This window comes from Chionomys nivalis, chromosome 9 (assembly GCF_950005125.1).
Source record: "Chionomys nivalis chromosome 9, mChiNiv1.1, whole genome shotgun sequence".
In the NCBI taxonomy this organism is placed as follows: domain Eukaryota; kingdom Metazoa; phylum Chordata; class Mammalia; order Rodentia; family Cricetidae; genus Chionomys; species Chionomys nivalis.
Window position 1 is genome coordinate 90,715 of NC_080094.1, and position 24,889 is coordinate 115,603.

The following is a 24,889-nucleotide window of genomic DNA, read 5'->3' on the forward strand; positions in this document are numbered from 1 at the left end:
AAAAAGCAAACATGCCCAGAAGGAGCAGAAGACAGGAAATAATCAAATTGAGGACTGAAATTAATTAAATAGAAACAATTTACAAAATACAAAGAATCAATGAGACAAAGAGCAGGTTCTTTGAAAAAAATCAACAAGATAGACAAACCCTTATCCAAACTAATAAAAAAGCAATGAGAGACCATCCAAACTAACACAATCATCAATGAAAAGGGGGACATAACAACATACACTAAGGAAATCCAGATAATCCTTAGATAATACTACAAAAAATTGTACTCCACAAAATTAGAAAACATAAAAGAAATGAACAATTTTCTGGTAAGGTACCATATAACAAAATTAAATCAAGAACAGGTGAGCAATTTAAATAGATGTATAAACTGTAAGGAAATAGAAGCTCTCAACAAAAGCCTCACAAATAAAAATATCCCAGGGACAAATGGTTTTAATGCAAAATTCTATCACAACTTCCTATTCTCATCAAGTGTTCACCATAATAGAACCAGAAGGAACATTGCCAAACTCTTTTATGAGACTATAGTTAACATTGACTGCAACCTGACTCGAATTCCCAGCGTGAGCTCACGACTTCAAATAGAAATCCGAAAACGACAAAAATAAGTACGAATGGGTCCCCCCAAACCCTATAGCATAGACAAGAAAAGGGACTCACCAAGACGCAGCCGCTGTAGCCCAGAAGCCGGTTTTAAGCATGGCATAGAGAACTGGAACTGAAGACTAGGGGCCTTTCAACACGAGGCCTGCCACATGGAAAGGATCTGCCCTAGCTCGGTGGGAACCTCCAAATGTTAGGAATATTTCCTAAGCGAGCTCTCTGACAACGCAAAAAATTCCCATTCAAGCCAAAACAATCCAAATTAAGAAATATCCAGGTTTAATGGGAGATCTGCGCTCTCGAGTGGCCCTAAGGGGGAAACAGGAAGCAGCAGGAACGTGACCACCGGGAGGAAGAAAGGGAGACCACGTGTTTCTCTTTTGGGGGATGACTTAAGTACCCTGGGGAGGGGTCTCGACCCCACCCCCAGGGAGGGGTCAGGACCTGGCATGCTGGGATTTGAAGTCCAGACAAGGCCTGATGGCTGGGATAGATGTGAAGGACTGGGGCCTAGGCTCCCAACCTAACACTTTGTGTGACTTAATGTCTACTAAGAACTGGTAAATCCTTATACCATTAATTCTATTATCAATTCTACTCCTCTACAACACAGTTTAGCAGCGGAGTGCTACTCTGCACAGGAAAAACCTTTTACAAGCCTCACAAAATTAACTACAGACGAATCCTAAACATAAATGATAAAAGTGCAGAAGTTCTGAAGACCCAGGAGAGACAAGTCTCCGAGTTTGGCATATTTGGTGATATCTCTACACATGTGACAATATAAGCACTATAGGCACCACCATTTGTGGCTCCCAAAGCTCTGCTCTGTGCAGACACAGCCCAGGTCGTGAAGTTATTCAGAGGCTGCCAGCAGGGAGTTGCAAGGATCACTTAGAATTACTTAGGATGAGGCAGGACCAGGAAGGAACACACTAAACTCTGTCCACTGGCTCCCACCCAGCCAGGGGAGGACACACCACATCAGACACGAGCCTCAGCAGGCCGCTCCACCCTGTTTGGGGACAGCAGCCCCTCACCCACCAAGCCCAGCCACTCCTCCACACGTGGGGCAAACAGCCCCCTGCACCAAAGCCGGCTACTCCTCCACACCTAGTGGCCGTTGGCTCCTCCTGTCTGTGGAGAGCAACCCCTTACTCACCACGGTGCAGCTGCCAAGCTCACATGCTCTCCCGACAAGGGAGCCCAAAGCGCAGAGCAGGAGAGAAAGAATGATTTCTTCGGGAAGAGCGAAACCGGAAGCCTGGCTCCCAAAAGAACCCTCCCATTTGACTGGTGGGTCTGCTGGAGGCTATGATTGGCTAATGAGGTCTGAGTGACAGAACCAGGTGAACAGAAGGTTCACAGCACAGAGTTCCCAGCAATGGCTGCTAATTAAAATTCAACAGCAAGTCTCTAGCTAATGTAAAACCGCCCCCACCAGTTGGTGAACAGGATAAGGACACCCAAAGCTTCCCCTCAGTCACAAGTCCCCTAAATGTCGGGCTGCAGCAGGGAAAGTCAGGTTCCTGAGCAGTGGCAGGTAGGCCACAGGCGGGAGAGAAATGTGCCCAGACTGGCAAATAGGTAGCATGGCGGGGTGCAGGGGAGTCCTGATAAGTGTGGACTTGGCCCCACTTTGGGTGACAGATGATGCTGAATGCATCAAATGGGGGAGATGCGAAATAATACCCACTAGCTCTGGGTATTATTTTTCTTTGTTAAAAGGGAAACTCATAGATCACAATGAGAAAACAGGAAAGGGATCCAACATCCAGGTGTGGTGAGCAGGAAAATACATTTACAATCTGAAAGTAAGACACTATTTTGTGATGCAAATTTTCAGCTAATCATACTTGAGCATCAGCAAGATGGCTCAGTGGGAAATGTATGTGGTGTGCAAGGCTAGTAACCTCACTTTGATCACTATATGAAGAAAGAAAAAAGTAGACCCCACAAAGTTGTCTTATGGTCTCCACGTATCTGTCATGACCTAAAGGAACATAATTATATTACACACACATGCGTGCACGCAAACACACACACACACACACACAGAAATGCTTCTTTAATCTTGCTATTTTTATGCTTAAATCTTGCCATTACATTATCTGGCATCTCTGGATAATTTCCTTAGAATGCAGTACTTCAAGATGAAGTGCCAAATGGACAACTGAAGGGAATATAAACACACGTGTAAATTCAAATTATACATATTCATAGCACATCAAGCTATATTGTGAAATATACAATTTATTGCTGATTATTCTACATTATTACTTCCCTACCAGATATATGAAAATACTTGTTTGGCTACACATGAGATAGTTAGTTTCTTATTTTCTCTGCTATTAAGTGTTTTAACATTGTTAAAACATGTTGACAAAACAGCATACATTGGGGGTACATCATCTGTCCTTGGACTTGTACTCAGGAGGTTGACAAATGTGGGTCATGAGTTCAAATGTATCCCTGAATAATTACTGATAGCCAAGGCAGGCTGAAAAACAATCAACAAAATCTCAAGGGAATTTGTGAAAATATGAAAAACAAAACCACGAACAACAACCTATCATCCTTTCACAGACACTGTTATTGGAAAGTATGATAACCTACTGCATGATGTTTAAATAAACAATGGGCCACTTACATGATGGCAATCCCATTCTATACATTGTAGCAGAAAAATACATACTGCTAAGAAAACTAGAATAGAAGATGAATGAAAGTCACAGAAGAAATACGAGGACCACAAAATAAACTTCACTAAGTGGACTTGCCACACATATAGCACACTCTAGAATCTCCCTCAAATGTTTCAAAATAGAAAACACAATGCAGTGATCTCCACCATCTGTCTTCAGTGAACATGATAAGGTTCATAATCCCTGAAGGTTATATGAATAAGAAATGAAACAAACTTTTTGTCTTGAGCCAGAAAACAACTGTGAGGTCTAAAATCTTTATGAAATCATTTACATGAACAGTTTTTTTTCCCATGTATGAGCTCTTCCTTATTTCCTTAGTTCAAAATTATACAAATAGGCTTTAAAATATTACAGAGCTAGAGACATGGCTGAGCAATTAAGAAAAGTTCATTCCCAAAACTAAGGTCTAGTTTTTGACAACTTCCTGTAATTACTGCTACAAGACAATCCAAGGGTCTAACCATCTCAGGAACCAGCATACAAATGCATATACTCAAACAAATACACAGTGACATCACATAATTAAAATTAAAACAAATCTTTAAACAAAATTTCACTCATGAAAATTTTTATTTTATAAGCATTTATTCTTGTGACACAGATGTTGAGGCATCTAAAGGGTTATTTAAAGAATTTTTCTTCATCATGAATTGGTTCATATAACAGAAAACAAGTATGTAGGCTTGAAGTCAGAGAAATTAGTCCTTCTCAGTTGGTGGCATCATTCGGGAAGATTTAGGAAATGCTGCCCTGCTGGAGAAAATTTGTCACTGGGGGTATGCTTTGAGAATTTACAGTCACACACCTCCAGTTCCCACTCTGCTTCATGCTACAAACTAAGGATGTGAGTTCTTAGCCTCCTGATTTACCTGATATATCTGACACTTGTTGCCACTTTCATGTTGATCCTGTATCTCTCTGGAACCAAGGACCAAATTAAACTCTTTCATAAGTTGATGCAGACAGATTTTATCACAACAGAAAAGGCACTACCACAAATCCATAAAGGTTTACAACTGAATTAGTTATTACATGTACTTAAAGAGAAGTATGAAATACAAAAGGGTTAACCTTATCATTTAAATTCAAAGGGTCTCCCCCCCACAAGGATTTGCAGGTAAAAACAAAATAAAGATGGACACCACAATGATTGAACAGATTGCTGACATTGTCAATTGTTTTTCTCCTGAATACTCTTGTGTAATTGCATGTAGGTGTGTTGGCTAAAAATCTTACCAAATACTTTATAGTAAGAAGCCCTTTCATTGTTAGTTTTTTTTTAGGTACACAAATATTGATATAATATGCAAAGGCCTTAACAGATTGATTGCACACAAAATGTTTACTTCTATATAAAGGGCAAAATTTTACCAAACAGACTACATTTATAGGGTTTCTTTGCAGTATTTTTTCTCATGACTTCGAAGTGTACTGACACATGCAAAACCTTTACCACACTGATTACATTCATAGGGTTTCTCACCAGTATGTATTCTTTTATGTATTTGAAAATTATGATGATGTGCAAAGGCTTTACCACACTGGTTACATTCATAGGGTTTCTCTCCAGTATGGGTCCTTTTATGGCTTTGAAGATGACTCTGACGTGCAAAGGCTTTACCACATTGATTACATTCATAGGGCTTCTCTCCAGTATGTGTACTTTCATGTCTTATAAAAGTACTGTAATGTGCAAAGGTGTTACCACATTGACTACATTCATATGGCTTCTCTCCAGTATGTATTCTTTTATGTATTTGGAGAGCATTAGGATATGCAAAGGTTTTGCCACATTGATTACATTCATAGGGTTTCTCTCCAGTATGTGTTCTATTATGACTTTGAAGTTGCCTGTGACGTGTAAAGGTTTTACCACACTGATTACATTCATAGGGTTTCTCTCCAGTATGTAGTCTTTTATGCATCTGAAGATTACAGCGATATGTAAAGACTTTACCACATTGGTTACATTCATAGGGTTTCTCTCCAGTATGTGTTCTTTTATGTAATTTGAGAGTACGGTGACAAGCAAAGGATTTACCACACAGATTACATTCATAGGGTTTCTCTCCAGTATGTGTTCCTTTATGTATCTGAAGAGTAAAGTGACGTGCAAAGGCTTTACCACACTGGTTACATTCATAGGGTTTCTCTCCAGTATGCGTTCTTTCATGGCATTGAAGATGACTCCGACGTGCAAAGGCTTTGCCACATTGATTACATCCATAGGGTTTCTCTGCAGTATGTGTTCTTTTATGTATATGGAGAGTAGAAGAACGTGCAAAGGTTTTACCACATTGATCACATTTATAGGGTTTGTCTCCAGTATGTATTCTTTCATGTAATCGTTGATTACTGGGGCATGCAAAGGATTTGCCACACTGATTACATTTATAGGGTTTCTCTCCTGTATGCGTTCTTTTATGGACTCGGAAACTACCGCGATGTGCAAATGCTTTACCACATTGATTACATTTATAGGGTTTCTTTCCAGTCTGAATTCTTTCAAGCCTTTGAAGATGACTATGATTTGCAAAGCCTTTAACACATAGAGTATATTTAGATGTTTTCCCTCCAGTATGACTTCTTTCATACCTGCAAGAATAATTGGCACATGTAAGTTTTACCACATTCATTACACTGTTGAATCTTCATATTTGTATGAATTAATTTCATCAATTTAGTCTCATTGTAAAGAGGAATGAGATCTTAAGGTTTTATCACTTTATTTACACTCATGTCTTTCCACTTCATTAAGGGCTGTTTTGCATCTTTGAAGATAACTGTAATAGTAAAAGCCTTTATTACATGGCTCACATTTATAGAATCTTTCTTTCTAAATGGGATTTTTTTTACATATTTGAAAAGAACTGGAAAAACTCAGATCTTTACCACACTTCTTGCATTCAAAATTTTTCCTATGCTGTGAGTGATAGCTAAGTGAACTAAGACAAAAAGAATTATTTACACATTCCTAGCACTCATAGGGCTTTTCTGCAGTGTGATTTTTGTTGATGTATTAACAGTAAAGTTGCAAACCCAACCACTTGTATACCTGAATCAAATTCAACAAATCTACTCAAAAGTGGGGACTACTACAAATCTTCTAATCATTCTGAGAGGGGTTATGTTACATATTTCCATGTCCCTATGCTCATATGTCTTGTATCCAGAGCGACATATGATATACCTAGTAAAGGAAGAATAACAAATAAATGGTTTGCACACCGAATTTATAGTTTTACTTTCTGTTCCTCATAAATGTGATATAGTGTTTAAGGTTTCTCCACAACAAACACCCCTTGACTCTTGACTCTAACTGCTCTTCTCATTTAACTTAGTAAAGTTAAAACAAGTATATGAGTAACATTGCTTTACCAAGGACCATTTGCTTATTAGAAGGTTTGGACATATACATATCATCACCTCTTCAACGTGTGTGCCTTCTGTAACATGAGTGGTACAAAACTAAATGGATTGGCAGTTCTACACCATAGCTATAATGAGGCTTTGATCAAATGGTGATATCTGTTAAGGCATTGTTTCTTTGTCTTCTTCCTGAGTGGAATGTCTGGCAAACTCAATTCATCTTTCTGAAATTGAAGTATATGGTTTTGTGAGAATTTTGTAAATATCCATACACTTTTAAGTTGTGTTTATTTACATGCTTGCTTTTCTTTAAAACTTCAAGGACACATTACAATTTCTTCAGAGGCACATTTGTATCATCTTGCACATAAAAATTACCTTTTTTGTCTTCTAGAATTCTGATAATATTCCTCAATTCTATGGTCTTCCCAATTGTATCCTAAAATATAGTACAAGAAAGTGTATGGTATATTATTGAAAATTGTGTAACACTTAAGTTACCATCTTCAGTGAACCCTAGATTCATGCCTGATTTATTCACCTCTGTGGTAATATTTTGTTTATGATCTAACAAAGTTTGCCTGACGATCAGAGCGCAAAGCTAGACACAGTCATAGAGGTCAGTCAGTGGTGTTACACACCGTTAATATCAATAGCCATATTAGTTAGCCAAAGAGGCCAGGCAGTGGTGGTACACACCTTTAATCCCAGCACTTGGGAGACAGAGGCAGATGGAGCTCTGATAGTTCAAGGCCATCCTGAGCTACACAAAACTGATCCAGTCAAAAAGGGAAACAGAGCTCATAAAAGATGATCTCAGCACCTGGGATCCCATGCCTTTAATCCCAGCACTAGAGATGAATATAAAGGGGGAGGAGACAGGAGCTCAATGGAGTCTGCAGTCATTCTGAGGACAGGATTGTCCATTTAGTCTGAGTATTGATAGAGGTGAGAACTCTCTAGCTCCTTCTCTGATATTCACCATTAACCCCAATATGTCTCTGGGTTTTTATTAAGAACAATTAGAATTCCTGTTACATACCTCATTCGTCCTCTTCCTCAATCAAATTACAGAAGAACATTAATAACCAAGGAACAGTTGTCCCCTTATTTGAAAACATAAAGGAAAATTCAGTCTTACCTATAGTAGTGAGATTCCTGTAGGTCTCCAGCATCACATCTTTGTAGAGATTTTTCTGGGAAGGATCCAGCAAAGCCCATTCTTTCCAAGTGAAGTCGATATGTAAATCATCATAGGTCACTGTATTCTAAAATACCCCACACGTGTAGACAACAAAAACTGTGATACTGACAACATTGTAAATGTATAATTCTTTGACAACATAGTCATATAATTCTGGTGCTCCCAATACTTATTCTATGACAAGGATATTATAATGTGTTTACCAAGTTAGTTTAGAAGGAAACTGAATAGGAGGTTCACCTCTGACATTTCTGTACTGTTTGAATGGGAAATCACCTTGCAAGAGAAATGACTATAAACAAACATAAAGAGACAAGTAAACAATCAACAGTACAAAGTACATATTAGAGAAATTATTTAAACAATTACTAACTACAAAAAATGAAAAATAATATGGGCAATCTAGGGATACTGACTCATGCCTTTAGCCCCAGGACTCAGAAGGCAGAGGCAGGTTTATCTGCCCCAGAGTTGTATGCCAACCTAGTCTATGCAACAGTTCAGAAGTACATATTAAGACCTGGACTCGTGGGTAAAAATCATTCAAAGAAACAAAAAAGATAGATCTCAGAGCCCACATTTATTTATTTGTTTGTTTGTTTGTTTATTTATGCTAAAATTCTTGCAAAGTGTTAGGGATTCTGACCCATGTCATCCATGAAGAACCTGCACTTAGTCACTTCAATGATTTTCATATTCTGCAACAGCCCCTACACTGTTGAAATGTCCAAAGTATCTTCAAACACTCAAGACAATCTCTTGTCTGTGAGATCTTGTAAAATCATAAAAAAGTTGCATCTTTCCAATATACAACAATGGCACAGAATATCCATTTGCACTCCAAAAGAGAGGAATGGGAACATAGTGAAGGCAAGACGGAAGCACAACAGGACAGAACATCAAATCCTGCAGCTCTGTCTGAGATGCATGGGTCTTCAGTTTCCAAGGGCTTAGATAGCCCTATCCCTAAAACTTCTCATACATATCTCTCTGTGTACTGCTATTCCATATATGCAGCTACCTCTCCATGGCAGGTATCTTACAGCTTTGGTATTTCAACATCTTGTGGTCTCAAAATGCAACCCAGGCTTTGTCCTCACAGCTTCATGCAATGGACTCTCACAGTATCCATACTGGGTTTCTGTCACTCCTAAACATAGATGCCTGCATCAATGCCGAACTGAAACCACAGACTAAGAATACATAACCTTAAATTTTGATTCTTTCTTGCTGCCACATCAAGGGTGATCTTGCAAAATTTGACTTCTTAATTGGGATGGACACTAACATACTTAGACCACAGGTGCAGCAGGTTTTGTATGAAATTGCTTCCTGGGAGTAGGAAACACTATGCTTATTCCTTACATAAATTAAAAGGAGTCTCACCCTTAGGGCACCTTGATAGGTTTCCACTCCAGAGCAACAAGGTCAGAGTTGCAGGTGTCCAAACCAAGGTTGCTAACACAAAACACCCTAAGAAAAGCTTGCCAATTCTTCACTTGCTAAGTCTAGCTGGAAATAGACACCTATGTCTCAAAGTTTGTCACTGTGCACTGTGTTCCTGCTTTCTCTGATCACAGCCTTACTCCTGAAACCTTGTTGCCATGGTCATTGGCTCAATTCCTTATCACTTACCCTAGGAATGTGCTTTTGACCAATGAGAGGTAACTTTTTCTTTAGCTTCAAGCCTCCTGAAAGAGAGGAAGTTTTAGGCTAGCGGAGAAGAAGCAAGGAGGTATTAGAATTATGAAAGAATTGGAATAGAGGCAGAAGAATAGAGACATGTTTGGAACAGCTTGTTCACCCTCAGATACCTTAAGGGCTTTCGCTTGCTGTAGCATTTCATCAGAACCCCCAGACACTATCCCTCCTCATTATTGTGTGTTAGCCCCCAACTTGGACACAGACCCCTGCTTGAACAAAGGACACACCGTCTGCCAGAAGTTCATGTAGGCCACCCTCCTGCAGAACTCCCACACTCTCTCAGTGCCCCTTCAACACTATCCTCAAGACCCACCCCTCTTTGCTTTTTTCAACCCATAACTTGGACAGAGACTCTCTGATGGAGCTATAGCCACGCCTATTGCCAGATTTCCAGCCCCTATCTTGGGAGGGGGGAATGCATGTCTAACCATAGGCCACACAAACCAGAAGATCAGAGAGCAGATAGAAACCGAGGAACAAAACACTCAACCAACAAAGACAAATTGAGAAATCAGCACCTAGACCCATAAGCACCTCAAACCCAGATACCTAGACACCAGAGTAAGAGCACAATCAACAACAGCCAGGGCAATACGTCACTACCAGATTCTCGCTATCCTATGACAGCAAGCAAGACTTCAATTGATGTTACTTCATATGATGTCATACTGACACATAAAGCTAATTAATATGAAGAGACAATAACATGAGATGGTTTTAAAAACCCAAAACCAGGGCTGGAGAGATGGCTCAGCGGTTAAGAACATTGCCTGCTCTTCCAAAGGTCCTGAGTTCAATTCCCAGCAACCATATGGTGGCTCACAACCATCTGTAATGAGGCCTGCAGGAAGGATACTGCATACATAATAAACAAATATTTTTAAAAAAACCCAAACCAATGTATTAACCATGCCAATCATTTAAGCAGCAAATACCCAAACATAGAAGAGCAACAACTTGAAAACAAATATATGCCAAGAAATGAGGAAAGGCAAGCCTCTAAGATCAAGAAAACTAAAACTATCTCTCCACAGAAAGTTCCCAAACTAACAAAAACTCAAGGAACTCAAAATATAATGTAGCAAATTTTCTGAATACAAAAGCTGGTGAAGGCCCATCATTTTCCAGAGAAACAACAATATGATTAGATGATAACTAATAAAATCAGCGACATAAATGGCACTACAAAAACACAAAGCCACACCTGCAAATACATACCATGGTCCTTTAACCAATAACTGCAAGATTCTACTTAAAATCCAAATCCAAGAAATCACTGGCTAGCACTCATCTAGTGAACTCCAGTTCTCTCTTTTGCTAATAGTAGAAAATGGGTTGTTCAAAGAGGGATGTTCAACCAAAACTAGAAAAATTCAATCGAAGTTGTCTGATGTTTTAACTTTGTAGAAAATAGATTTGTGTACTAAAAGGACCTCATTTTTTTAAGTATTTTTGTTAGGATCACTTGAAAACCATTTTGTTTCCCAAGATAGATGAATGGATGTAAGTCTGTATCAGATGAGGAAATGGAAAGTCTTCCAAACCAAAAGCACAATAACAGATTTTTAAAGAAACAGTGTATGATTTGTATTGTATACCCAAAGCAACTTGTTTTTTTCTAATTGTTTTGTAAGTCACAAGAAATTTTGAAAATAAATTTATCCCCATTTTTTGTGTCTGTTTGTATGTGAGAGACCAATTTTTCATGTGCCTGCAGGTAACCACTAAAGAGAGGGTGTCAGATCCCCTGGATTTGGAGTAGCAGGTGGTTATAAGCCTCCCAACTTAGGTGTTGGGATATGAACTCAGGTCATCCCCAAGAAGAATTTTTGCTGAGCAACCTGCTCAGCACCATAGTATTTTTACCCAATAAACTAAATGTCTTTCATAAATTATCAATAATAAAAAACCTAAATAAATCAATAAGAAAATTAATGGCCCTTGGAAATACATTGTAACAATATTAAGATGAATTGTATATGATCCAAGGAAGATTCCCAACAATTTATAACAGGAAAGCTGATTACAAAGCTACATGCAAAGTGGAAACACAAAGAATCCTCAATGAAAAATACTACACACATTGACACAATGTGACTTCTATACTTACAACAAAGTTACAACAATTAAGAATGTGTACAATATTTGTGAAAGAATAAAAGGATGGTGAGGAAAAGCCAAGAATAAAAGCAGAAAGATATGGTCAACTTTTAATCAAAAGACTAAAGGAAGCTCAGCCAGAAAAAGTGTGATGTTGACCAATGTTATCCAACTACCTACGATTCTATGCATATAAAAACTAAATAAACAGACTTTATAACACCTACAAAATTAACTCAAACAGACACTAAGTTTGTTATGTTTCTGACCCTCCAGCTACAGATATTTCTTCCAAAGAGAAGCCCATGTTCTAGAGCCCACTCTACAAATGGAGGTAATCTCCTGCTATGGCTCTGAAAACTCTCATGCCCCCTTGAGGTTTCAGATAAACTCAGTCTCAAAGATGCCCTACACACTAAACAATGTCAAAGAATAATCTAATGTCTATTTCCTGCAACATAGATTATGGCACAAGTTGTGGAATCTATTTTATCCACCCAACTAACACCAAGCATAACAGAAAAATCTCTCCAGCTCAGAAACTCCTTTTCTCCCCTTCCTAGACGCAGACAGGGCCATGGTCTAGGAAATTTGTAATTTAGTAGAAATTCTTCCAGTCTTGTACACCTTCCATTACACACTCAATGTCCAGTGCAGCCAAACACAAGTCACCCTCTAACAGTAACTGTTGTTACTGTGTAACTATTGTTAAAGCAAAAAGAGGCCATGAATTAGAAAACAAAGAGAGTCATGGTAGGGCTTAGAGGCAGGAAAGAAACTATATATGATGTAGTTATAATCTCAAAGAATTATTTTGAAAAGTTGAAACAGGCTTCATGACCATGTTCTCCAGAGACTAGGGATTTGAATGAGAGCACATGATGGGTTACTCAACCTTTGCTCCCAGGATGTGCATCTCAAATCATAGCCACATAATTTAGCCAGATCTTCTAGTCTACTTGAACAAGTGTAACTATAGTAATTTGATAGGGTCAGATTTTATCCTGATTCTTGATTGCCCTCATCTGTGAACACCAGTAAATGGTCAGTCAGGATATTTATTGATTATCTAAACCTGACTACCTGATCCACATTGCTAACCTCAACTACTGCAAAGCAGGAAAGCTTTCAACCTCCATCCTATCCCTCCCTTTCTGCACTGTGACTACATCAGCTTCAAAGTTGGTCATTGAACTCCATTCTTGAACAGGTCACTCTTCATTTTCCCAAATAAAAGCCAGAGAAGTTGCAGGACACTCATTAACTGGTCTATGTTTCTTTCTTACTTACCAGTCAGGGCCCAGCCTAGAAGGTGCTGCAGAACTATCTTCCCAGCACTGGACAGCAGAGGAAGGAGTAAGTATTCAAGTCAATTATCAACTTGACAGTGTGGTGCAAGCCTGGGATTGAGAAGGCATTGCTCTAAACAGAAATAAATCAATAGTACTTGAGAAAAAGAAATGAAATTCCTAACAACTGAGAAACAATGGAGAACAGAAACAAATAGAGATTAGCACAGTAATGCAATTAAAGAAAATGAAATTTTCAAACATGATACCAGTAATCGGCATTTTTAAATGGTGAAAATGATTCATTTTTAAGATAAAAAAACTTAGCTATATTGACTTAGAAAAAGAGTAGTCCCTTGCCTAGTAGAGGGAATGCCATTAATAAGAGACTGATAGATGTTGAGTGCTGAAATCTGAAACCTGACAGAGTAACAGTCAAAGATTCTGTTACCAATCTTTGTGTCAAGCAGGACTGAACATATTTGCACAGAAAAGTTCCCTAATTGGGAGATCTTTATTTGGCTCAAGCTAACATTCTCAATGTGGAAAAATTACCAACTTGGTCTGCCTTCATTCACAGGACATGAATTAATACACGCTTGGAAATTACAAAACTACTCCCCCAGCCACAATCAAGTCCTTTTTCATAATTGTGACTCCAGGAGCTAATTGTTGACCTTGTTTCCCCTCTGCAGTGTACACCAGGAACTATTTCTCCTATTCTAGTGTGAAGGCAGAAGCCACACTCCTCGTGGAAATCTTTTCCTGTGACTGCAATAGGTAGTTGATAATTTAAAAATTTGAAAATTCCAAGGTTGTACAGTCATTTAAGAATTTAGAAAGTGTACTATAGAGGATAGCAAGGTCAGTGACCTGGAGAGCAACAGACTGGGATCAAGGCTACTGGAGTCAACAACATAGGAGAGCTTGTTTCAGAAATATTTTTCTAAAAGGCTGGAAGTGCAGATGTTCTAGAATTAATATGCCTTCCCAGGAAAAAATCACTCTACACACTTAAGAGTTTAATAAAGAAAACTGCTTTAGAACTAGTATGCTTCACCTTACTCTAATGCTCAAAGAGGAGCCAGCTTAGAACAGACTTTGCATTACACACTTCCTGTCATTCTTATTTTAGGTTCAGGCTCCAGGTTACACTTTGAACAATTTAAATAGGGACAGGAACTTAGGCACATGGGAGATTTACACAGCAAAGATATTCCCAGAATTATTTCTTAAGTATAACAGTGACATAAAATAACAGGTTATTCTCCAGGGACAGGGTCCTGAGGTGGAGGTGCCAGAAGATGAGAAAGACAGGAAATGCAGAAGGTAGAAAAGATAAAGGCTGGGGTGAAGTGGTCCTGTACAAGCTATGCCTCTTACCAAGTAAGCTTCCTAAAAAGAATAACATCGTGTATACTACTTCTGGGGGGGAGGGGGGGGGAGAGGAAAAAAATGGGAGATTTTTATGAAGTCAGCAGAAACTGTCATGAGCTTTTGCGGGCCAGGATGCAAATGCAGCAGATAGCAATTGATAATCCACCAGATGAATAATTCTCTGATGGAGGAGAACCTTCTTCAAGCAAGGCTCATAGAACTACTGACTCTGGAAACTGTTGCTTCTCTCTGTAATTCCACATGTGCAGAAACAACTGTGGTATCTCCCCAATATCTGCACTATAATGCATCTCATGTGATGTGTATATGTAATCTCATGATTATATCTTAATCTTGTGAACACATATATCCATGGATAGTCAGGAAGATGACTTCTCATTAATCTGTGTAATTTTGAAGAACAGAAATATGCTAGGATATGCTTCATAACTGATCTATTGTCCCATAAGGACTGTTTTTTTTTTCACTCAGAATAACATAAGAAAACAACAATTTACCCCAGTATCAGACAGGCTACACACACTTAGCTGATCTGAAACCTCAGAGCAATTTCAAACTAGACTGAATGGGTTTGTATACACATCATAATTTAAAACTTTACAGATATGAAAAAGGACATTTGTAGATGTCTAACCAAGGCTATTAATACAAAGCAACCTAAAGTACTATGACAATTCTTTGCTTACTAAAAGTCTAGCTGATAAAGACCACAATCACTCCCTGTATAAAGTCCTCAGCAGCGTGTCTCACAAGGCAATGTGGCCCCAGGTTCAGGATGGGAAACTAGGGACCTTGAGCTCAGGCACTGCCATGGTTACTCACTCCCCTCAGTTTTTGTAATTTTTTTATTGCAGAAAGTTTGTTGTTGAAATAAGCTGTGGAGAATTGGAGCAGAATGGAATAAAGAGAACAAGGAGAATAAAACAATGAAGAGAACTAGAGCTGGAGAAGAATAAAAGGGAATGATCCTCAGATTGTATGAATCTTCTTAAATAGGAAATCGTTTTAAGCCCTGCTACTCTAAAAAGCATTTTCTTAGTGACCCTGGGTGCAGCCCTGAGAGCTGAACTCTTCCAGGCTGCAAAAGAAACTACCATACAATGGAACAAATTCAGGGAGGACTAATAAAATAATGCTGTACAAGGGGAACACAGTGTATCTTAAGAACATTACTAGCCGGGCGTTGGTGGCGCACGCCTTTAATCCCAGCACTCGGGAGGCAAAGGCAGGTGGATCTCTGTGAGTTCGAGGCCAGCCTGGTCTACAAAGGGAGTTCCAGGACAGGTTCCAAAGCTACAGAGAAACCCTGTCTCGAAAAAACCAAAAATAAAAAAAATAAATAAAAAATAAATAAAGAAAGAACATTACTGACCAAGTCCACAGAGGGCTTGGGAATGATAACCATAGCTACACATGATGGGAAGAATTGGATTTTCAGGATCTGAATCAACCCCTCCCACAAAGCCCTGGCCCCAGATCATTACCAGTGAGAAAGCTTGGGGGGGGGGGTTAGACCAGAGCCAAGACAGGCTCTCCTAGTAGCCCTAATAGAGATCAGGCCTTAGTTTCGGTTCACTAAAATGGGACAGAGCTAAACAGACAGTCATCAGAAAAACCACAACTTGGGAGCAGGCATCCCAGTCTTCGGCTAGCTCAGCAGTCACCCCATGGTCCCTTCTGCTGGCTCAGCACATGACCCCCAGTCTCTGATAACTAAAGATAGCTTTCCCTACCCTGCTGCTAGAAGGTCCCTAAGCACTAGGACCTCCCTCTAACCAATCAGACCCCAGACTAATCTTTCCTCCACCAATCAGTCACAGATTAGTATCTCCTCCCTGGAATTTCACAAACTCTGCTTAAAGGAGCTTGTGACCTTTTTTAGTGGTCGCCAAGTGCTACCCCAAACATTGGAACCAATAAAGCACTCTTGTTATCACATACATGGCTGTTGGTCTTTCTTTCCTTGGAGGCTTCTCTCAGACCCTAACAATTGGTGCATTGTCCATAAAGTTCCCCAAAGAATCCCACCATGATGAGCGTCTGATAACCTGGCTGGCTGGTAAGTGAAGTGAGCCCTCTGTGTCTGGGTCTGTTCTGTTCCTTGTTCTGTGGTTTGTGGTTTTTTTTTTTTTTTTCCCAATCTGGGTGGCTCAAACTAACTGAATCTGTAGGCTGGGGTTTTGACTGATGGATGCATTAGAGGCCATGTGGGCTGGGAGATGTCCTGGGCCCACCTGGATGGGACAGAGGGTCCCTTTGGTTGAACAGGAAACACAGGTCACACATGTTGCAAAACGGAACTCCCCAGGGAGACATGCCATCAGCCTGCTTTGGTTCCTGGTTTCTTTTTTAAGTGCTGTGATGATATATTTCTGCGAGTGTTATTTTTGTGTTTTCCTGTTGTTTGTAATGTTACCTCATTTACTTATCTTAGGAGTGGGTCAGTCAAACTCAACTTCTTCCCTGGAGTCTTATTTTGGACCGCTCCAAGGACTTTCAAACCCAAGTCAGTGACTTGAGGCTCATTATCCGGAGGGGGCGAAGGCATTCTTGATAAGGACATGGCAGGACTTTGGGTGCCTAACAGAGAACCAATGGTTGATCACTGTGGTGGCTGGGGAAGCTGATTATCATTGGTTAGGGTGAAAAAGAAAACCCTACTGCTAGTCTTAGATGTTTCTCATGGTACAAGTTTTACTGTGATGATGCAAATTTAGAGTTATTTCTGCTTTTGTATATGTATGTTTCTGTTCTTGTTTAAATATTAAAGGCATACAATATTCTAGACTACTAAAGGAAACCACAAGAAGGACTTTGATAAAAAGTTTTCATGTCTAGAAAGTAAGAGAAAAGGCAAGAGACTAAAATAATAAGGAGAAGAGAAATAAAAGAGAAGGCTGTCTGAGTAGAGATAGGAACCTGAGGATGTATAGTAAGTTGTAAAAGGCCAGAGGAGGTATGAGATTTGGCCATGTTATGTTAATTCTCGTTTGTTTTATTTAAAAAAAAAAAAAAAAAAAAAAGCTGATGATTCACTACAAAATGTTTGTATTAGGAATGGGGTCATTCTCTTTAAAGAAGAGAGGGGGACAGACCACTGCCTACCGCGCCCCTGTACACTTTCTTTCTTTCTCCAGGCAACAGGGAGAAAGGGTGCTTTTCTATCCCACCACTTTACCCCCAGGTACCCCAGGATGAGAGGTATGGGAAGGCAGAGGGGGTGGGATGGAGGAGCTCCCCACATACACACCCATTCTCAAAGGGAGGAAAGGGAGGAGTGACCAGCTGGGGAGAATTCCATGGCCCTTACATTGCATGCTGTGGACCAACCTGATGCTGGGGGCAGGCAACATCTAGTCTACTGGCCCTTTGTCACCAGCAACCTTTATAACTGGAAATTATAAAATCTTAAGTTTTCTGAGAAGCCAGCAAGGCTCACTGAACCTGTTGCGTTCAGTTCTTTTCACTCACCAACCAACTTGGGATGATTGTTTTCAACTGCTCCAAGTCCTCTTCACTACTGAGGAGAGGGATAGGATTAGAACAGAAACTTAGAAATTGGTTCCAGGCCCAGATGGAAGACTGGCCACCAAATCAGATCTCATAAATGTTAGGTTTTCTGTGATGTGACTCAGTTGGGATTCTACACAGAAAAATGTAGGGAGAGGATAAAAGTCCACCTCCAGACTCTAATGGGGGTTTCTGTCCAAAGTTAGTAAGGTATGCCAGGGGCCGGAAGAAACACCAGGAGCATTCCTTGAGAGGTGGACAGAAGTTTATAAGACCTATACACCCTTGGATCTGGAAGCACCAGAGAATTGGTCTGTAGTCAGCCTGGCTTTTGTCAACCAGTCAGCACCAGATATCCACCATAAGTTGCAAAGACTAGAAGGTTTTAAAGGTAAGAGATTGGCTGAACTCATTGTGGCTGCTGAGAAATAATAGGGAAACCCCAGAGGAAAGGCAGACAAAGGGGCTTATGAGAGCTTTATAAAGACAGATTTGGAGTCCCATTCTGAGATTTCTGGAGGCAGGATTGCTATTTTTGGAGGTCAAGACTACATTGGGGACCTCTGCCAGATACACTAGGCAAGGAAAGTCCCACTAGCCTGTCCACACCCGACCTCTGGTAGAGTCAGCAGACAAGGAAGGCCCTCCTGCCATGTCCAACCTTAGCCAGATCTAGCAGGCAAGGAAAGCCTGGTTGCCCATGACTAACCACCACCTGAGCCAGCTAGCAAGAGAGGCCCGCCCATTTCTGACCTCTGCTGGAGCCAGCAAACAAAGATGGCCCAGCAGCCTGCCCACACCCGACCTCCACAGTGCCAGGAGACAAGGAAGGCCCGCCCATACCCAACCACTGCTAGAGTTAGCTGGTAAGGAAGGCCCACCCGCTCCTGACCTCCACCAAAGCCAGCACACAAAGAAGGCCTGCCCACCCACGCCCAACTTCCACTGAAGCTAGTAGACAAGGAAGGCCCACCTACCTGCCCCTAACCTCTGCTCTGCCATTGAGCAACATCTGTTGTGACTGGAACCATGGCCCTAACTCCACCAAAAGGAGAGACCATCTGAGCCTAGAATTCACTGGCACGTGGAGGACAGACCACCTGAGACACAACCCCAACTACACCAATTGGAGGAAAAGATGGGTAGACAACAAGGTAAGAACACACTGAACAACACAAAGCACCATGAAAAAAATCAGTGGCTCTACAGCAGCAAGACTTGAAGACCTCAACACAGATGAAGCAGAAGATGCCCGAAAAATAACTTTAGGAAAATGTTTCAGGCCCTTAAAGAGGAAATGAAAAATTCCCTCAAAGAAGTGGGGGGAAAGACAAACAAAAAATTGGAAGAAATCAACAAAATCCTTAGAGAAAACAAAGAAAAAGCAATCAAACAGATGAAAAAAATGATTCAAGACTTGAAAACCAAAATAGAAACAATAAAGAAAACACAAACCGAGGGAATTCTGGAAATGGAAATTATGGGTAAATGATCAGGAACCACAAATGCAAGCATAAACAGCAGAATACAAGAGATGGAAGAAAGAATCTAAGATACTGAAGACACAATAGAGGAAACAGATTTATAGGTCTTAAGTTTGGTGTTCCAAACTTAAGAATAACAGGGATAAAAGGAGAAAAAGTCCAACTTAAAGGCCCAGAAAATATACTCAACAAAATCATAGAAGAAAACTTTCCCAACCTAAAGAAGGATATGCCTATGAAGGTAAAAGAAGCTTACAGAACACCAAACAGACTGAACCAAAATAATGTCCCCTTGTCACATAATAATCAAAACAATAAACATACATAATAAAGAATATTAAGAACTGAAAAGGAAAATGTCCAAGTAGCATATAAAGGCAAACCTATTAGAATTACACCTGACTTCTCAGTGGAAACAATGAAAGCTAGAAGGTCCTGGTCAAGTGTTATATAGACATAGAGACCACGAATGATGTGTTCTTGGATTCAGTTTGCCAGTATTTTATTGAATACATTTGCATCTATGTTCATGAAGGAGATTGATCTGTAATTCTCTTTCTTGGTTGAGTCTTTGTGTAGTTTCAGTATCTGGGTAACTAATCTCATAAAAGGAGTTTGGCAATGTTCCTTCTGTTTATATTATGTGGAACACCTTGAGGAGTATAGGTATTTACTAACTAGGCACACCTAGTGTGTTCAGTTGGCAACATTTGCAGTTACATCATGATGCAAAGTAAAAGAGAATTTCCGCTCTAGTCAAATCTAAAATCAACTCAGTCAAGGCTGAATAACCTCAGTCTATATTTTATACTACTCTGTCTCCTATAGGGGACATACCAGGCTTCTTCCTATCATCCTGCTAGCTACATAACTAAAAAGTTTGCTCTTAATAGTTGGCACTGCTGGTATTCCTCGTTCACATATCCCCTTCCTCTCAGCTTCCTACAACACTGGCTCTGCAGTATTGACACAGTAGGAGAAATGAGGGCATTGTGGGTTTCTATGATTCTACTTCATTCCCTAGTCTTAAATTCTTCCTATTAACTCTTGATATCATCTATTCTTTTGCATTACTCTTAGACTCCTGTGGTTAGAATCATTCTCTCGAGGACAATCATGCAAATATGTCATGTCTTGAACTACTGTGACTCTTTCAGACTACTCACAAGGTGCTTTGGAAAGGCAGCGTCCTGTTCTTGAGAATCCTGAATTCAAGGTAACACTTAAAACAACAAAGGATTTATTTAAGAGCTGAATCAGATCCACTGTATATTTTTAACAACATCCCCTCTGGCTCACCCAGAGAAGAATCATCAGGAGAAAGTTTTCCTAATAAAATACTCATTTCATCTATCGCTCTAAGAAAGTAAAACCAAAGGCAATCAACAATAATTTTTGTAAGGAAAGCAAGGAGAGCAGGTAGCAATATGCTCCTGGAGTCATGCTCAGAATTATACAGCAAACTATCTATTGGCCTTACCAAAAATGTTTTAAATTCTCCTAGGCCTTGCCAAAAGGAAAACTTATTCATGTTATTCTCAGGCCTTGTCCCACAGTGAAGTCATATGGTTCCCGGCATTAATGAATGCCATTAATAAGAGACTGTATGACTTTGTCCCGTGTAAAATGTTAGCTGCTGAGTGCTGTAAACTGGCACAGATTTCCAGCCAATGGCCTGTGTCTCAAACCTCTGAGCTTACTTACTATGTCAACCAGGATTGCACACATATGCATAGGAGAGCTCCACAATTGGAAACTGAACACTCAATAGTTCAAGCTACCCTCCCTAAATTGTACACCCATCAATTCTGTCTGTCTTCATTCACATGGAAGAAATTAATGCATGCTGGGGAATTACACAGAATGTTGTTCACCCTGCCCTTTCAGGTCATTCTTTATGATGAAGACCCCTGCAGCTTCAGTCTATGATCGAGCTATTGTCTAGGCCGTTTCCCCCTGCAGTGTACACAGTACACTGATCTTTCATTCTACAGGGAGAAGCCATGCTCCACAGGCAAATCCTTTTCCTGTTACTGCAATGGATAGCCCACTATGTGACTCAAACTGGTAACTTTAGAACTGTGGTGCTGCAGACCTGTAAACTAAGAATTGAGGGTAGTCAGTTGGGAGGAGAGCCAAGGGCAATGCCCTGTGGGGCTACAGACAGGGTTCAAGTCCACCTCAATCAATATGGAAGACCTTGACTCTAAATGATTTTCAAAAAAACTAGAGATGCAGCTGTTCTAGAATTAATATACCTTCATGGCACACCAGGACTTAATGTTGACTGTACCTGGAATGGCCCCTTGACAGCATTTAGAGGCCTGTCTTTTAACAAAGGGATGGGCTTTTCTGCGGGCTGTAAATCAGGGTTGTCTCCCTTGTTATGGGAATTCAGTTCTAAAGGTGATTAATACTGTTTAACAAACTTTCCATCTTCCCATACCATTCTCTAACAGGCATGGTTAGTGTACTACTTATCTTAGGGGTATTTGGGATGGAGCCCGCCCTTACCTAAATCCTACTTTGTGACTTAAATTCTCCTAAGAACTGGTAAATCCTTATACCATCAATTCTATTACAATTAATTCTACTCTTCTACATCACAGTCTAGCCGTGGAGTGCTACTCTATGTGATGTTAAGTTGGGAGCGTCATCCCCGCCCTTGATATCCATCCCAGCCCCCTGGCCTAGGAGTTGCGTTGGTCTGGACTCCAAATCCCAGCATTCCAGGGAGGGTTCAGGACCACTCCCACCGGGTATTTACAAGGGAGCCCAGAGGAAAAACACGTGGGTCCCGGATTTTACACGTGCTGCTCGGTTTTCTTTCTCTCCTGCCGTGCTCTCGGCCACCAGAGAGTGTGCATTTAATAAAACACGGGCGTTTTAATTTGGTTTGATTTGACCTGATTGGATTTCTTTGCGCCGGCGGAGCTGCTCGTCTTACACAGGAGATAATCGTTTACAAGCCCCACAAAATTAACTCCAGGCGGATCCGAAACCTAAATGTTAAATGTTAAAACTGCAGAACTTTTGGAAGATGCTAGAGACCAGGGTTCTCCGAGCTTGGCAAATTTGCCTTCCACACTGACAATACAAGGACTACAGCGCGCCTTTCATAGTGACATCAACAACAAGGATATTTCTAAGTAGAGTCCTGCTCCCAATGCTATGTGCAGATGCAGCCGGCGGAGTGAGGTTATTCAGGGGCTGCCTCCCTGGGCCAGGGAGTTGCAAGGATCACGGAGGACCACACAGAACCAGCAGGAACACGCCGAACTCTGTGTCTAGCCCCCAGACTCCCACCAAACCAGGGGAGGACTCACCACACCACCTCTCGCAGCTCAGTCAGCTGCGCCACACAGTCTAGAGACAGCAGCCTCTTTCTCACCAAGGCCAGCCACTTCTCCCTATCTGTGGAGAACAGGCTCTTTTACTCACCATGGTGCAGTTGCCAAGCTAACCCGCTTTCTTCCCACGGTGGAGCCCAAGGCACAACACACAGGGCAACTTCCGACTTCCACAGGAAACAAGCTGAGCCAGAAGCCTGGCTCCCAGAAGTACCCTCCCATCTATCTGACTGGTGGGTCCGCAAGAGGCTCTGATTGGAGAGTGAGGCATGAATGACAGGACCGGTGAGCTGAAGGCACAATGCACAGTAGTTCCTAGCCCTGGCTTCCAATCTTAGGATAGACCTATCCAGGTTGGCTGGAGATTTGTGCCAAATTCAACAGCAATGGGTTCAGTTTTACAAATTCAGAAGGAGGCTACTCAGACAATTTTGCACAAGAGGAACACAGGGTAACTCAAGGGCATTATAAACAAAGTCCACAGTGGCCTTGGGATGGATAACCACAGCCCCAACTGTAGAAAAACGTGGATTCTCAGGATCTGATGCCACCCCTCTGCCAAAAACCCTACCATGCAATTTCCCTGTTTTAGAGAAGGTGTTCTCTTACTTTCTCAATACATCCGGACCTTAGATAAAAATTCCAAGGACTACATAGGTTGCCAAACTCAAAGGGACCTAGTTTCAAGTGTCTTCTAGAAGTTCTCCACTTCAAATTTGACATTTAGATGTAAAATTCTTCTGTTTTCACAAACCCAAAGAATTCTTGTGAGTTCCAGGAAGCAAAATTGAAGTATCCACCTTAAACAGGACAGATACACCACTCTCAATTTGCTGATCCTAATTTTTTTCCTAAACTTAACTTTGTTCTTTGTTCTGCCAATACCTTAAACAAGTATTAAGAGACTAGCTACCCGGGATGTGACCAGCACCCAGCTTTCTTAGCCCCCCCCCCCACAAGACAACACACACAAATAAGCAGGAAGCACTCTTGAGAATCTACCGCCCCAATTCCTTTAACCTGTTGTGCCTACCCTCCTGCATTTTTATTGAAAAGAGATGGGTATGTAATGGTCTGTCCTGTCCCTTTTAAGAGACAAGCCACTCCCCTCCCCCACCCCCATCTGCTGTGGAAAGCTGATCTTCAGCTTCCAACCTGGGTCCCTTCCTTTCCTCTCTCTCTCTCTCTCTCTCTCTCTCTCTCTCTCTCTCTCTCTCTCTCTCTCGCAGCTTCTGTCTCTCACTTCTCCCCACTTCTCCCCCCATTTCTCCTTCCCTTCCATAACCCACTAAATAATTATCCAGCTTTATTCTGCATAGCGTGCCTTTCCATGTCTGTCTCTCACCCACATGGCTTCCTGCCTGGGACCTGGCTGCCTTAGTGGCCTGCTGTGGTCTCAGGACCCACTGTCCACTGCTGTCACTTGGGGACCTGTAGCATTTTACTTAAACCATTACAAATTCTTGTCCAGTTTTCAGTGTGTCTACTGATGTGGGGTGTCCTTCTGTACATATGTTGCTTTTATTAGTTGATGAATAAAGCTGTTTCGGCCAATGGCTTAGCAGAGTAAAGGCAGGCGGGAAATTGAACAGAGATAGAGAGAATAGGCAGAGTCAAGGGACACCATGTAGCCACTGAAGGAGAAAGATGCCAGAACATTACAAGTAAGTCATAGACTCATGGCGATACATAGATTAATAGAAATGGGTTCATCTAAGATCTAGCTAGGAATATGCCTAAGCCATTGGTCAGTGTTGTACTTAATATAGTTTCTGTGAAATTATCTGGGTCTGGGTGACCAGGAAACTAAAGTGCAGTCTCTATCTACAGTCTACAGATGGTCTTTCTGTGTCAGGGTCATCTCAGAAAGAGAAAATTACTTACAGCAGAGAGTAATCAAAGCCTCTACCCTACATCTCTGGCTGCTGAGCTTTTAGAAGCCCTGGTTTGTCAGCACCTGTCTGTGAACCCACAGAATTACTTCCTCTACACTTGTATTATCTGACTCACCTCCAGTCTAAGTTCCAGGGAGAGCTTTACAATAATAAAACAGTCAGTTATTGGATGAAATCACTTCCCTAATATACTTGAGACCTGCCATGGTAAAAGGGCAGCTTCAACTGTCCCTCTTATGTCCAGGATTCCACAGGAAGT

The 24,889-nt window shown here is 40.9% G+C and overlaps 1 protein-coding gene across 1 annotated transcript; it reads right to left on the reverse strand.

Annotated features, from left to right (window-relative positions):
- Nucleotides 1–2,935: 2,935 nt before the first annotated feature.
- Nucleotides 2,936–22,903, reverse strand: LOC130881724 (zinc finger protein 431-like). Its single transcript, XM_057781479.1, has 5 exons — nt 22,827–22,903; nt 9,536–9,591; nt 7,838–7,964; nt 7,075–7,135; nt 2,936–5,922 (listed from the first exon to the last, which is right to left on the reverse strand). Exons 3-5 carry the CDS (start codon nt 7,869–7,871, stop codon nt 4,713–4,715), a joined length of 1,305 nt encoding a protein of 434 aa, XP_057637462.1. The 5' UTR covers nt 7,872–7,964; nt 9,536–9,591; nt 22,827–22,903; the 3' UTR covers nt 2,936–4,712.
- Nucleotides 22,904–24,889: the final 1,986 nt, after the last annotated feature.

Bases quoted from the DNA above. Each gene is read 5' to 3' on its own strand.
- LOC130881724 (XM_057781479.1), bottom strand. From the start codon at position 7,871: ATGCTGGAGACCTACAGGAATCTCACTACTATAG. The intron at 7,136-7,837 runs GTAAGACTGAAT...ACTATATTTTAG, and splicing joins CAGGAATCTCACTACTATAG to GATACAATTGGGAAGACCAT. The intron at 5,923-7,074 runs GTAATTTTTATG...TTATTCTTGCAG, and splicing joins AATTCTAGAAGACAAAAAAG to GTATGAAAGAAGTCATACTG.